Genomic DNA, 16819 nt, shown 5'->3' on the forward strand with positions numbered 1-16819 from the left:
CCACAAAATGAGTGTAACACTGAGTATAATTATCTTGATTATTTAGTCCTTGAGAAAGAACACTACAATTTAAAGGCAAAAAAGAGCATTCAGAATTGCTTGAAGAGTCAACCAAACTCAGCTCTTAAGTGCTAAAAATGGGAAGGTTGGTCGACATTCAAGACCTTCAAAATCCAAATTGCTGTTATAAGTATTAAATCAATGCTGGATTCAGGGAGGCACATTGATTGTAAATAACGGGGGCTGGAGAACTCTTTTATTGGTATTGGTAGTCCTCAGCAACTCCTGTGTTCCACTGCTAGACAGATATACTTACACTGTATTCATTGCTTGGCTGGTTTCATTAGGAAGACAGTCTCTGGAGGCACACAGCCAGGAGTTGTCTGTAGCTTAGAGTGCTAGTTCGTAGGAGCCTTGGCATGTGCTGACGTTCTGTGGCGTGCTGCACTCTAATGACATCGGAGGTGTACCCAGCTGGATCCTTCTTTATATTTCCCCTCCCAAGAGAAAGGTCAGCGGCATACGCACCGCTGTCTCTGTGCTAACAGGCTCGGGAGTCGCACGGAAACATTGGAAAGTGCAATGTCATTTCCCTGCAATCACAGACCTTAATGCACTCTTCAAAATAGTGAGAGGAATTTAAGGTGGACGGCTTATAAAGCAAAAACTGTGGACTGTGACATTAATCGTAGTAAGTGCTTGTTTGGTTGTCTTCTTCTTTGAGGTAAATGTAAGTGCATTTAATCTTTTCAAAACCTCGTGAAATGTCAGAATTACCTGCTGCTGCTGTCACCTTCTTTGCCAGCAATAGAAACTGCAATTTCACGCTACCACAACTTATGACATTGGAGATATTAAAAATAAGAGCATCATCTCATAGTTCATTATTTTTGTCATGTATAGACAGTACTCTTAACTAGCAGTGGAATTCATTTACTGGTGAATAAACATGGGTTTTATATCCTTTCTGAAGTAGAGTTGTTCTATGTGAATGTGCAAACAGGAAAATGAGAAAGATTGCAATTTGTATGTTGATAGAAACCTGTTTTGAACACTTTAACTGCCTAAGCATTTACAGAATATATACATGTAAATGTCAGTGTTGTAATGTAACAAAGTACAAATATTACTTTACTTCTGGAAACATCTCCCCTAATTATGTTAGATACAGGCAGAGGTGGGTAGAGTAGCCAAAAATTGTACTCAAGTAAAAGTACTGTTACTTCAGAATAATATGACTCAAGTAAAAGTAAAAGTAAAAAGTAGTCATCAAAATAATTACTTGAGTAAGAGTAAAAAAGTATTTGGTGAAAAAACTACTCAAGTACTGAGTAACTGTTGAGTAACGTCTGATTTATTTTTTTAACACAAGCATTCAATCAGACGGACAAAAATACAAAATAATCATATTTAGGCAAATTATAGTTCATCCAATCAATTAAATAAATTTAAATTAATTAATTAATTACAAAATAGCTTAAATTAAAATAATCCAGGTAAATTCAAGTACTTAAAAAATAAAATCAATAAAATAATAATACATAAAAAAATAAATAAGCACAAGTAACACAAATTTCCAAACCTTTACACTTTTTTTTACCAGGCTCTGCAGGCAGAACTAGAACAAGGTAATGGAGCTGCTGTTTGGCACTTTTACTAAGGTAACCATGCTTTCAATCACAAAGGTGGATCACTTGTTATCGGGTTCAATCGCCGTGGTAACTTATGCTGGACGCCTAACCTGGTCGGGAGCAGGTTAAGTTGGAGATCAGAGATCATCTGGTGTAAAAGCTCCGCCTACTGACCAATCAATACTCCACTGATAACGGCTTCACCGTTCTTAGAAGATCAGGTGGAGCTCGGTGCGCGGAGAGAGAGAGGGGGAGAGAGAAAAAGAGAGGGGTGAACTCATACAAAAAAAATGTAGTGACCGACAGCCCCGTTAACATTCCCTGATGGCTATATTTGCCGTGTGTAATGCGCACAGCGGTTTGAATTATGTTTTTTATATTTCTTATTTGCTCTCATGATCGCTTCCACTGCCAGGGTTGCAACTGAAATAAAAGGCTAAAGCAACGGCAGTTTATAGAAAGTACACGTGTAATTATGGTCCGATCTTGTGCCTGACTGATGGGGAAGGGATTTGATAGCCTAAGAGCTGTGCGCATCTACAGCGTCGGCTATTTTTTTTTTTGCCAGCTGTCCTCCTGTTTTAGGAAGCAGCGACTGTATTGCGTTTTGCTTGTAAAACCGTGTCTGTGTTCATATTTATGTAGAATTATAGTTTGCTCTTCTTATGTAAAATATGTGGCTATTGGTCATGTTGTGCAAACATCACTTCTTTTATGTGAACACGTGCCGCTGGATTGGGAAACCCTGGGTTGATTGAACTAGTTGTTAACCAGTGTCATGACACAGCTTGCGGGACCGCGGTGGTTAGGTTAGGTGAAGCCGGGTAACTGAAAGAGATCCAGGCCATGTTGATCTGGCCTCTGGCGTGTTCCTCCTCGTCTGTGTCTGCATTGCCGATGGCTGATTCTGACATTGCCATTTTTGTTTTGCTGCGACTGTAAGCTAACCCGTCCCGCCGCTGAGTTTGAGTATGGTGACGAGACGAGACTGCACAACTACGTTTGATTGGTGAAACACAGTCACGTGGTAGAGCCTTTAGCGAAAGTCTCTCTCTCTGTCAACATAAAACATTAAAATGAGGCGTACGCGGGGGGATAAAAACAATGACGCGTAGAATACCAAAGAGGTAAAAAGAAAAGTAACAAACTCATTGTAGCCATTGTAGAGTAAATGTAACTCGTTACTACCCACCTCTGCATACAGGTTACTACAAAATTAAATCAATAGTGCTGTCAGTTAAACGTTATTAACGGCATTAACGCAACCCATTTTAACGGCGTCAGTTTTTTTAGTGCGAGATTAACGTTCTTTTTGGCCTAGCAAACTTTGTAGTTTTATCAACATGCTGCTGCAACAACTAGTAACGTTAGAAAAACTACAACACCACACCAGATCTAGCTAGACCGGAAACTAAACAACAGGCACGCCGCACACACTTTTGTTTGGGCTTGCGAGCCGGCCAAAGAGTAGCAGGCTAACGTTATGTTATGAGTGGATGGTGAGCGCGAGACGCCGAAATGGATGCCAATAAGATTCTGAATGGAAAGTTTACTTTAAAAAAGTTGCCAAATGGTTCCATTGACAAGAGCAAAGTGGTCTGTGTGTTTTGTCATTGTGAACTGAGCTATCATCGCAGCACGTCCAGTCTGAAATACCACTTGATGGCCAAGCACACAGCTGATGCCAATTCTCCGCCTATTATTATTATGCCAATTATATCTATTCCATATGCTATAGACAAATTAACAATCTCAATTTAATTTAGCATCAGCTTGGAGCCAGAAACACACATCATTTTTTGTTTATATAATTGTGAATAAATTCAGGCGTCAAGGGGTTAATCGTTTGAAAAGCACTAAAAATCTAAAGAAATTTGATACAATGGAAGAAAGTAGGTTTGGCGAATCATTGCTCCTTGATTAAAAGTTAATGCACGCTCCATTCCAGTTGGTGATGTGATGCCGGTTTGTTGCCAAGCGCCAAAAAAATCTAATAAAACATACAGTAGGCCAAAACTAAAGAAGAGGAGGAAGCGTAATGACTGAGAGTGTTATGGAAGCACCTGCTGCAGGCTCTGCCGCCATGGTAACAGACAATGCTTGGTAACAAAATATTTAATAATAATTAAATACATTTAATATCAGAAAATGACTTTTGATACTTCAGTACAGTGAATATCTGATACTTTAAGACTTTTACTGAAGTAATGTTCTAGAAGGTGACTTCAGTGAGTAATTTTATGGAAAGATACTTGTACTTTTACTCAAATATTGCTTTCAAGTACTTTATACACGACAGACAGATGATAAGTGTATACACATATATAGTCCAGATTGAAGATACCCTGTGGAGTTTTTACCACTGGTAGAACAATGGCGCAATGTTTTTACATCCCTGTTTCGTTTCAACATCGTTTGAAACATTCACGATACACGTTCCTGCCACCTGTTTCACAATACTCTGCTAATCAACAGTAGGTGGCAGCAACACGCAAAGAAGCGTAGCAATGCGCCCGCAAAGGTAGTGAAGAAGAAGACTGCAAGCTAGCAAACACAAGCTTTGTTCAAAACCGTTCTCTTCACTGAAATAGTGCACTATATAGTATGGCCGCCATTTTGTAGTGGTGTTTGAATTTTGAATTTTTGAATAAAAGGCTCCATTACCTTGTACCTCACGTTATGGCTCCGTAGCAGACGCTTTTGTAAAAATAGGCTAACGATTGTGTCATAACCACGCAACTTACTGTTGCATAGTAGAGGAATTACCGTATAGTACAGGAGAAGCTCGCAGGCAGTTTCGACTTACGTTAGCTGTTTAGGTTTAATTACTAATGTTAACTAGCATTTTAGTTAGCAATAATTAACCAGTGCCTATGTTATCTCCTTACATATACCTACACTCTCCATCTCTGCAAGATTCGGAATGATTGAGATTTCTCTCGGCACAGCTACCAGAAGACTTCACACTTTCAGACACGTTGCTCACGTCAGATTTACGTTGTCTCTGTCAGTTGGAGGCTGCTCAGTAACGCTAGAGATCACCGGAAAAGTGCTTCTAATATCCTTCACTGGTCTCCGTCCAGAGCAACGGGATCTGTTGGTCCATTTTATATATGTCAATGGTACATATGATGTACCCTACATTTTACTCCCATATACCACAATGCATCGCAGTCGTGTTTTCCCGGAGGAGAAGAAGCAGAAGCAGAAGCACCCGGGCGCGCCCACCTCCGTCACACAAATAACACACGCCGCATCCGCTGACACAACAATGTTTTTAGTGAGTGTCCGAAATCTCGTCTGGTCGTTATTTATTAAATAAACTATTTAATAAACACTATATAGGGAATAGTGAGTGAGGGAATGAGGGAACGGTTTCAAACACAACTCCGATGTTAACAATGGAGGATTCAAAATATTTAAATTTGACTTTGACTTTAGTGTTTTAGTGAGGAACGAAATGCATTCAACACGTTTGTTAGGCCTCAAGGATACACCCATTGTGTTTCAGTGAGGGACAATAAAAACATTAGGAGACCTTTAAGTCCCACCATTATGATGTAAATGTACCAGATATAGCCTAATGCTAAACTACCAAACTCAAACAGAAACACATGGAACAGGGTTGTTGGAAACGCTTCTATATTCAGTTATATGTTATTTTAGATTCCTCTATTTTATGTTTACTTTACTTATTGTCAGGGACAGTGCACATTGATGAACTTCATTATGATGCAGTAGTAGCCAAATGCTAAACTAGTTAATCAGTCATTTACAGTACAGGGCTTCCAACAACTGCACTTCACTTATTTATTGCACATACTTACTTTACTTATGGACATTCATTTACATCACATTTACTCAAATGGCTAGTCTGGGCAGGCTCAGGTAAAAGTTTAAAGCTTTAGTGCGTAACCTTTTGATATTAATGAACGTACGTTACATTCAAGCCATTACCAAATTATTTGCTACAAAGCGAATTAAGACTATCAGCTCCACACAACTTTCTCTGGATTTCTCAGTATGGCTATGTTCAGAAACTGGTGTCGTCCGCCAACTTTAGCATGCAGAAATTCAAGTGAAGAATTCATGTTCATGTTTTTTTAATCCTCCGTGTCCTCCTTGGCTACTAGCAACTGTGTGGAGGAGGGGTGGGGGTGGTGCGTGATCACGGAAGGCTTGTTTCATGTGGATGCGTCGACAGTTTTGTTGTCATTACCTAGAATTCCTCATGGGGGAGACAGAAACTACGCACTATAGCTTTAAAACTGACAAAAAGGAAACATTGGAGCACATGTCACAATAGAAGAGTCTTTCTTGTCCTCTCTTCTGCTCCCACAGCACCCTTGGTGGACTCCAACCCCAGACACAGCAGCTCAGCTATGCTCATGCTCCTATCAATGGTGTTCCTGGGCCTAGCAGTGTTCCTCATCTATAAATTCAAGAGGTACAGGCAACTTTTGTGATTACTTCCACTGCACATAGCATAATCATATAGAACCCTAGTATATATCTATTATCATGTTATCCATTATTGATGATACCAGATGAGCACAGTCTGGACCAATCAATCTGTCATGTTTGGGAATTTGATTCGACAAGTCCCCGTAGAGGTTGTAGATATATTTCTAGCAGGATTCCAATGCATGAGGTACACGCACCAATCAGTGATAAAATGCGGAGAAAACGACCATTAAATGGTTTAGTATGCGCTTGCTGTGCCTTGGCTGTTATTTGCTGGATAAATTATTCATTCTTAAAATTATTCTCTTGAAAAGTCGGGGGGGAAATGGAAAAGCTGTCATTAATTATGGATATGAAATTTTCCCCATTAGTCTAAAGAGCATGCATTTTTCAAGAAATCTCACAGTTGACAAAACAGAGCAATTAATAACCAAAATGAATAGTAATTGGATATAAATTGGATAGGGACTAAATAAAGATGTATATTAGTAAAAGATACAAATGTTACTTTAAGTTGCCTACGGATTAGTTATGGAGGTATAATTATAGTCAAGAAAACTTTGAAAGTTGGAATGCCAATAGCACTCAGAAACAGAACTACTGTCTTTGATGTTAGTAGAGAAATGTGCGGGGGGTTTATGGGTGGGGGAAAAAAAATCAATACAGCAAAGTATCGCAATATTTTATTACTTAATTAATTAATATTAATCACAGACGCCAAGTATCAATCTGTTATTTTATATGTGTTGGTCAGTTTGTCTGCAGAAATTTATCTTTTCAGATAAAAACAGATGTTGACAAAGTTTTCTTTTGGAGACATAATTTGAAATTGTGAAAAATTCAAAGTTGGGAAAAAAAAGAATATTGCAATGTGTTTATAATCACAATAATATCGTATCGTGACGATATCATATCGTGAGTTGATTCCTGCCCCTAGTTTATTCTTAAGAGAAGTTTGTCATCTCAAAATGACTTTTGTTAGAGTTGTGAAAATAATGACATTTTGCTTTCTTTTCTTTTTTTTTTACACTGAAAAATGTTGCCGCTAGATGTTTTTTTCATTGTTCTAAAGGCACATTTTTCAATCTCTTCTTTTGTAAATCTTTAGAAAAATACCTTGGATCAACATATACGCTGAGGTGAACCAGGAGAAAGAGCAGGAGATGATTGGCTCGGTGGGCCAGGGTGACAGCACGCCTAAAATCACTCTGAGTGAGTTCTCCACATCCAAAGAACTCATGGAGAAAGAACTGGATGCCAGGGTCAAAAGTAAGTGAAGCGCTTTCATATTTAGGTCAAACAATGTACACAATCAAAATGTGTACCTGCTGACAACACTGTTAATTGTAAAGACTGTTCCTTGAAAGGGATGAAAGGAATTTTGGTCGCATGATCTGAGACAGGATTTGTTTCTTTTGTTTTGGAGATGCTATTAGAGTAAAAGTGAGATTGCACAGAATAAATGTGTGCAGATTCACCCCCCAGGCATACTTTAGCTATTGAATTTGAATTATTTTTTAAACAAAGAATCTGCACCTTAATCGCCTTTTAGCATTCCTAATTATTCAGAGAAGAAGAAAGCAGAGGGAGCCGCAGTGTAGAGATGGTCCTGGCTGGGTTTTAACATAGTAAAGAATAGGATTCAGCAAAGCTTGCAGTACTGAGAACAATGAATAATTAATAAAACCAACATGTTTAAGCATGCTGCCTCAGGATTCTATAGGCCAGCAAGAGCACAAAGGCAGCATCCTTAATCACTGCACTATTTGGTCACAATTTGACTTATTTTAAAAAGAATATTACAATTCGGCACGAAAACACAAATTGGCTGAATACTGCTTACTCTAACCTTGTATGGTGCACAGAGTCTGTTTTGCATCTTTACCAAAAAAAAGCATTGCAGGTCATCTGGAAAGTGCACTTACTGGATTCATTTGGCTCTTATTCAGGTGATGACGTAGGCTTTTAAATTCAGAATAACGGTAGAGACCTGAAACATGGGGCGGGGCTACACTCTTTAGCCTTAGCAATGCTAACCATGGCACTGTGTACATATAAATGACTGTGAACTTGTTTAGGGTGTTGTCCATGTTTTCATCGTACAATTGGACCCTTTCACTGTGTTTTCAATTCATCAAAGTTGATTGGAAGATTTGGTTGCCTAAAAATGCCTTGTTCAGCAACACAGTCTCACTCCCTACTCGTCAAATGTATGACGCATGGTCAAGGACCCTGGCGTCAAGTTTCAACGAAATAGGGGTACCCTTGATGTTATTTTTCGACGAGGGGGTCCGTCAGATAGACATTCATGTTATTCCCTCACCGTCGGATATCGACGAAAGAAAAAAACACGCCCCCCCCTTAACTCGAAATCTGTGACAGTTATTGGTATTTTTAGCCCAATAACCGCTGTTTTAATCAACAATATTCACGAGATAGTATCATGGTTTATATGTATTTCTTTTTATGTTATTATTTCGGTATATTTCGGCCAGGGAAGCTGGATTGCTTTTTTTGTTGATTTATATTTTTTAAACTATAATACTACATCTATCAACATTTATTTAGATGTTATCATGGTATTCATTTCTTTACTTTAATAATATTATTTCGGTCTTATTACCGGTGAAATATTACAGTATAGGCTAATACAGAACATTACGATATGATCCGAGCAGGAAGCATTCAAAGCCGATAGGCCTATCCCACAATGCAATGCGGCCATTCATTTCAAAGAATCGGGCAGCGATCAGCTGGTCTTTAACGCCAGGATCGCTTCAATATACATATATACAGTCAGTGGTCAGTATCACTTCAATATACATATATACAGTCAGTGGTCAGTATCATCATATATACAGTCAATATCACAATATATATATAGTCAGTGGTCAGTATCACTTCAATATACATATATACAGTCAGTGGTCAGTATCACTTCAATATACATATATACAGTCAGTGGTCAGTATCACTACAATATACATATATACAGTCAGTGGTCAGTATCACTACAATATACATATATACAGTCAGTGGTCAGTATCACTTCAATATACATATATACAGTCAGTGATTGTGTCACCAGCAACAACACGTTGCTCAGTTTTATTCCAGTAAGTTATGAACCATAATAACGTTTAAACGAATCCGCGAAAAACTCCGGAAGTGACGTAGTACGTCCCGCTCGGCGGATACGAAGATAAAAATATATAGGCCTAACATTCGTAATATTAATGTTTTTTTCTAATGTTGTATTTGAGGAGTTAAACAATAAAGATAGTTATAATATTAAAATACAGTTTCATGTATTTGTCTACGTTTAAACGAATCCGCGGAAGTGACGTGGAAATTCCACATCTCGTCTGTGAAAGAATGTTCCACGTTGTACGTGACAATTTACACAATAAAATACTAATAATGAAAAGATTGTGTTTTATATTTAGCACTTTTATTTGCCTTATATATACTATATAAAAAACCTACAGTTGAGTGTTTAGAAATACAGCCTAATGGCTTGTTTGACTAATTTGCATTTGTTTTGAATTGTACTGTTGTGAAAAACAATATACAAAGAGAAGCATTTCTTTATTTTATTTTCCATACATAGTTATTTAAAAAACGCAATTTTCTAATTTTGCAGTTGATGAATATTAATAGCAAAGACTAAAGGGGAAAAACATGAGTATATTTATGTGTGGGACTTAGCTTGATTTAAAATCACACTGCATTATTAGTTGTTTTAAATAAATTACTTTTTTGAAATATCAATTTATGGTAGGCCTAACATATTCATTATTATATTCAGAAAATGATCCTCATATCAATCACCGTGGTTACAGCTTGTAGCCATCCTAACCTTTGTAGCCTTTACTGAGACTACCTTTTCAAAATTAAGAAGGGACTAGTTTTAAGAAGCATTTTCAGGAAATTAAAAGGATAAGCAGATTGTTACCAAGGTTTTTGTTCACTGAGTAAGATGTATATAGCTTTGTTTGGGTATGTATACATATACAACATTTGTATATATATGGCATTTTTGGCACACTTCTACCTCAGCCCTACTGCACAAAGACAAAACTCACACATCTCATTCAACCATTTCACAAGCTGAGAAAAGGGTCATGACATGGGTCAGAGCAGTGGTTCCCAACCTTTTTTCCTTGGTGCCCCCCCACTCATGTCTAAGAAAAGCTGACACCCCCCCCCCACACACACACACACACACACACACACACACACACACACACACACACACCTTTGAAACTGAAGTTGAGGTAACTCTGGAGATAGAGCTGGGTCAGAGGATATCAGAGGTCATAAATGATGAACCAATCATCGGCTCTGCTCCTATAGGCCCAATGGTGTTCATATGGACAACATGCACCTTTGGCTGGAAGGCCCGTGTTGAAAGTGTGTGTTATCATTTAGAGCAGACAACCACGGTGAATCAGATGGTTTATGTTATACAAGGCTGCATTACAGAGAATTTTATTATGACTCTCATGAAGGTTGTGTAGAGGAATAGAAACCAGTCTCTCCAGGCAAGCACACAGAATATGGTCTGCTCTATCTTTATTCTCCATGCCAAGTATGAGCTCTTATCCTCTGGCAGAAGATATGGGTAAACTTAACATTTCTAAACTATAAAAACGTTGATGATGATATAGGCCTAATTTGGACCTACCTCAATTAAAACTTTAAATAATGTTGCTTGAGATTGAGGGTGTACAATAGCTTCATGATATGAAGCATGGTTGTGTTGCTCTTGTCACTGTTTGTGAAAGATGAGCAATAGATTGTTGCTGTGTGATGTGCTTCAGTCTAGCCTATATCACTTTGTTCATGTTGTTTTTATTTTAAGTATGTCAGCTGTATGATAAAACAATATGTCAAGTCTTATTTGTGAAGCATTTGAACTCAAGGCAAATATACCTCTGGGGACAATAAAGTAGGCTATCTCCTGCTAAGTGGTCTCCATGATGTGTAAAAATTAAAACGTTGTTGTAGGACTATAGCAAACACATCGTTGGAAAGGTCTCAACCTGGAGAGGAACATATGTCAGTCTGAAGAGGATACATTACTCCTGCTTTGAAATATTGACCTCTGAACCTTGAACCCAGTACATGTATGAAGGCCTGTCATTTAGCAACAGAAGGTTCTACACACATAAAACCAGCTGTTATAGAAAGCTCTGGACCTCAGCTGTCATGTAGATATGGTCACCAAAGTTTATCCACTGTAAGCACTGTCAAATATGGTAATAAGCTATTTTCACCTATTTAACGATTCGATTTTTAAAATCTGATGACACCAGTGTGTTCTCCATCCCAAAAAACCCCAGGGTGTATCCAAAATTATACACTGCCAACTTCTACTTATGTGAAATATACCAATATACTTTAAAACTACAACTCCCATAAGAAACGCCAATGAAACTGTATTTTATTATTATAACTATCTTTATTGTTTAACTCCTCAAATACAACGTTAGAAAAAAACATCAATATTACGAATATTATATATTTTTATCTTCGTATCCGCTGAGCGGGAAGTAATACGTCACTTCCGGAGTTTTCCGCGGATTCGTTTAAACGTTATTATGGTTCATAACTTACTGGAACAAAACTGAGCAACGTGTTGTTGCTGGTGACACAATCACTGACTGTATATATGTATATTGAAGTGATACTGACCACTGACTGTATATATGTATATTGAAGTGATACTGGCGTTAAAGACCAGCTGATCGCTGCCCGATTCTTTGAAATGAATGGCCGCATTGCATTGTGGGATAGGCCTATCGGCTTTGAATGCTTCCTGCTCGGATCATATCGTAATGTTCTATATTACAGCATATACTGTAATATTTCACCAGTAATAAGGATATAAAGAAATGAATACAATGATAACATCTAAATAAATGTTGATAGATGTAGCATTATAGTTTAAAAAATATAAATCAACAAAAAAGCAATCCAGTTTCCCTGGCCGAAATATACCGAAATAATAACATAAAAAGAAATACATATAAACCATGATACTATCTCGTGAATATTGTTGATTAAAACAGCGGTTATTGGGCTAAAAATACCAATAACTGTCACAGATTTCGAGTTAAGGGGCGGGGGGCGTGTTTTTTTCTTTCGTCGGTATCCGACGGTGAGGGAATAACATGAATGTCTATCTGACGGACCCCCTCGTCGAAAAATAACGCCAAGGGTACCCCTATTTGGTTGAAACTTGACGCCAGGGTCCTTGACCATGCGTCATACATTTGACGAGTAGGGAGTGAGACTGTGTTGTGTTCAGCGTTCCGTAGCCCCTTGCTAACCAAGCTTGCTAGCTAGCATTAGCATTAGCTGGTAACTTAAGGAAAGTCTTTCTGTATACTGCCATTAGTATCCGGAGGTCCTGCCGGTAAAACTTGGCATGGTGACTCACTTCAGCCTGGGGTGGCTGTGAATCAGAGGTAAAGTGGTCGCCCCTCAAACACAAGATTGGCAGTTCAATCCCAGGCTCCTCCGGCCACATGTCAAAGTGTCCCTGAGCAAGACAAGTTGCTCCCCAGATGTTCAATGTATAGCTGTCCACTGCTGCTAATACTTAGTATGGGTTAAATCCAGTAATTTAATTTCACTACATTGTACTGTCAATTGTAGCCTATGTGATGAATCAAGTTTTGTTTTTCTGTTGAAAATCGGCAACTTTATACCCTCTTCAGTGATTAGCTTACTGCAGCGCCATTGCAACCATAGACAACAGGCGTAGCCGCGTACTCCACAGCCACGCCCTCTATTCCAACATTTTCACGTCTGGTTTTAAAAAAAACAAGATGGCGATGGCCAAATTGCCAAACTTGAGGCTTCAAAACGGCAGTCCACAAAAACAACGGGTGACGTCACTGCTTCTACGTCCATTTTATTTTTTTCCAGTCTATGGTTTTATTAGAGCCTCCCTCCCTGGTAAAAACGCACATCTTTCAAATTCAACAGCCCAGTTTGTCAAACTGCTTCTCGCTTGTCTCAAAAAATTCAAAATTCTAATCAAAACTGCAATTTATTGTCATTCTGTGTGTGTCCATTCATCAACTAAAGGTGACATAATAAAAGAGACACATTTCATATTTAATGGCTCACTTTCCAATTCCCATGCTATTAAACCGCTTCGGAGCCTTTGATAAAACAGCAGCTCAGTAATTAACATGAGGCGTCAGTGTCAAAGAAGTCATTTGTTTTACAGACATTGAAGTCCTGACGCAGCACTAACTATCTTTGTTCTTCTCTGGTTTTGTCTTCTTTTCCTTCCTCTATTTCTGCTTATAGGGGGAGTTGGAAATGCCTGCGAGAGCACAAGGGAGATACCAAACTGTACTAGCGTGTAAAACCAGAGAGCAACAGTTCATGTACAGAGCAAAGTATTACAGTGTCGGGGGTTCTCTTTTTCTGTTTTGTAATTCTCAACACAACTGATGTTAATAGTTTTCTAAGGGACCTCATTTATACAGACTTGCACGGATGCCTCGTTCAAAAACATCCATGCAGCAAATGTCAATTTGCTCAATAAGATCATTGTAATTACTGGCAAGACTTATTCTGTTTTGTGGATGTATAAGCTACATAACAACATTGATTTGCAGAGTGAAATATCTTTCGTCAAAACCCATCAAGAGTTATGTAAATTTCCTAAAGAGTTTGCTTCGAATATCATTTCTGCCTATATATAGACTATAACGTCTGAGTCTTCAATCAAACAGGGAATATTGTTGAAATGTACGATATTATCATCTGTTCTGTTAAATGTATATATTATTACTTTCTACATGCCCGTAGTCTGAGTACCATGGCGAAGACACAGGATCTGACAATGATCTGTTATTGAAAGTGTGTTTAAAAAGTCAAACATTACTTAAAGAAATCAACTTTGTTTTGCTAAGGTCCTTGACTTGTGCATGTTCTTATTGAGGACGCAATTTCCGTGTTGTAGATAAGCAAGTGTTGTAAATAGTTATTTTCTAATCATTCGTCAAAAAAGTCCAATCGATTTTGCCCAGACTTTTGTTGTGCTCTCATTTTCTTCAGTTGTTGTTGGGCGATATGTATCTAGTAGAACGGGTTTATAGAACTGTATTGGCTTATTAGAGATTTAACTTTCAACCATTTCCCTAGAAATGAAATGAAAAAGACCAACGTAAACATATTCATATTCAATGTGTTTATATTTTCATTCGGCATATACAATAGATATTCAGACATTTTTACACAGATGACAGTTTTTAAAACTATATGAACATTGGCATCATTGCATTACGTTCCGCCTCTAGGACAATGGCTCTGATAGTTCTGATTTGGGCTCAGAACAAAGGCTTAATCACGTATTATGAATAGTTATTCTATTGTGGACACCAGTGATCAAATTCACAATATTCACATGATGGGAGAACCATAATGACATTTATTCCAAAGTATACAACGAGATAGATCTGGCCAGGCAATTTGATTGGTCATTTAGACATTTAGAACGTGTTAAAATCAGCATGATAGCACACCCAGAGCCGTTTGAGCACACCATCTTCATCACTACAAATATTACTCCACCATTTCCATGTCAACATTCCAGAGTTGAATCAAAAACTGTTTCTGAAACATTTATATTCATCAGGAACCAACCACCAATTTAGGAACCAAAGTGGAACACACAGAAGCTCTCCAAAATATTCATATAAAGTGATTCATGCTACATGTGAAGTTCGCGGAGCTAAATCGATTAACTTTTTTTTTTGGATTATTATTACTTCAAACTTTTTCAGCAGATATCAAAGTGACAACAAGATTGAGCTAGCCAAGCAGTTTTGTGTTCATATGTGTGGTATTTATTCAGTTTGGGAAACACCACAATGTCTACAAAGCTAACGTTAGCTTAAGTTGGCGTGTTAGCTAAACAGGGAGGGACTAGAACATTTTTATTTTGCCTCACAATATGAATCCAGTTTGATTATAACCCTTTATTTTGTTGGTAACCGTTAATGTATAAACGCAATATTACACAAGGGGGTATGATTTAACGTCATATTATTGGCACTTCAGTGATTCTTACGGGCCTAGCCGCAACACTGTCGTGCCAATAATGACGTTAAATTACACCCCCTCGTGTAACATTGCTTAACATTATAAAATGGGATATTATATGAAGAGGGTTAGGTTCTGATAGCTGGTTCCATTTTGGATTCAGTTCCTATTTGGCAAAATACCAATGTGAATACCAATATACATCTTTGGGTTTTAGTTATTTATGAATACAGATTACTTGCACATGTTTAAGGCTACACCTAATGCTATTGATACCCATCTCTAAGAAGGCCTAAAGAATATAGATATTTTAGAGAACATAACATTGTTAATGTTATATTTAATATAGAATATTAAAAGCAAACTCATTATTTTGTTCATAAATGGATATACCAGTGCAGTGTTTCTCACTTGGTCCGTTGCTCAGGGTCAGGTCTGCTTTATGCAGCTTGAGGAGTGTTTTCTATTTGACGGCTAAAATAGTCTCACAAACATTTTCATTCACATGAAAATTAATAAATAAATAGCTAAATATGAAGACTTGATCAATTTGTATTTATTCAGACATCTCAGTGTTCAAACAGAGCAAATACAGTACAATTAAGCTGTGTTAACGCAATTAATCCACTCTCCATGGTGCCATCAGGCGTCTTTCACAACCCAACACTCGACTAACTGCTGTGCGTTTAAATTGAAATTAGGGAGTAGTGTCCTCCCAGCATGCAACTCTCCATCAGAACTTTGTTCCTGCAAAAGGGGCCTGCGTGTTCCCCGGGTTGACACCCCGTCGGCCTCCTGGTTTCCAGTATGAGGATAATCGGAGAACGCTGGACAGCTGAGCAGAGGATAACCCCATGCAGAGCTTTCCCACAATGCTCAGCTCAAGTAAACAACGCTGCACAAAGATATAGGCTGTCACATCACATATGCATTACCTCAAACAGAGCGCTCACAACTCAAAACAAACAGCCAAGCCTTGTTACTGCAGACAGAATACACATTGAACAAAGATTGTTTCATAGCTTAGTATTCAACACACGTCATGAGCAAAGGGTTGTTTGCTGGGCTGGATTTTCTTTAGGTTGGGGCTTTGATGGTTTCACTTTTTTTCAGATTCTTATTAGCAAAACAGGATTAGGAGAAACGAAAAGAAAAGTTTTGTTTTGCCGAGCACAACTCAAAGCATACATTTTATTGTATCTCTTCTGTTCCTCTTAGACCATTTGAAATTGTAAAGAATGTATGATGACTACTGACTGGTTCATAGCCAGGCCACAATGCTTTGTAGCAGCTGTTGCTGGGTAAGAAGTCTGTAAAGATAGTAAAGAATAGCTACAAAAAGTGTTTTAGCTAGTTTAGTTGTTTTTTGCTTTATACCTGCACAGACATATTGGAAATGTCACCAGTACAACAAACTCCTACACATTGGGTCATTTCTTCATTGTTCATTCAGTCTCTACTTTGATCAATGTAAATTGCTGTCTCATCTCATATCTTAAATGCCACATTATACTGTAAGAACCAGATCTGCGGGGGGGAATCCAGACTCTAAAGACATTCTTGCTTTTGTGATATTTCAGAAGGCATACGCATTGTAATGTTCTTCAGTGCACAAAAATCTACAATGCATGCATCATCAGTAATGTTCTGTTTCA

At 38.0% G+C, this 16819-nt stretch overlaps 1 protein-coding gene across 1 annotated transcript in view; it reads left to right on the plus strand.

The window, feature by feature from the left end:
* The window catches only part of LOC114563158 (VPS10 domain-containing receptor SorCS3), a 158597-nt gene extending 143460 nt beyond the window's left edge, over positions 1-15137 (plus strand). The window contains exons 23-25 of the mRNA XM_028589976.1: positions 5973-6078; positions 7204-7364; positions 13422-15137. Coding sequence (XP_028445777.1) covers positions 5973-6078; positions 7204-7364; positions 13422-13480 — 326 coding nt within the window. The 3' untranslated portion in view covers positions 13481-15137. The remainder of the gene's footprint in view (positions 1-5972; positions 6079-7203; positions 7365-13421) is intronic.
* The last annotated feature ends 1682 nt before the right edge of the window (positions 15138-16819 follow it).

Source organism: Perca flavescens, chromosome 2, assembly GCF_004354835.1.
Source record: "Perca flavescens isolate YP-PL-M2 chromosome 2, PFLA_1.0, whole genome shotgun sequence".
NCBI lineage: Eukaryota > Metazoa > Chordata > Actinopteri > Perciformes > Percidae > Perca > Perca flavescens.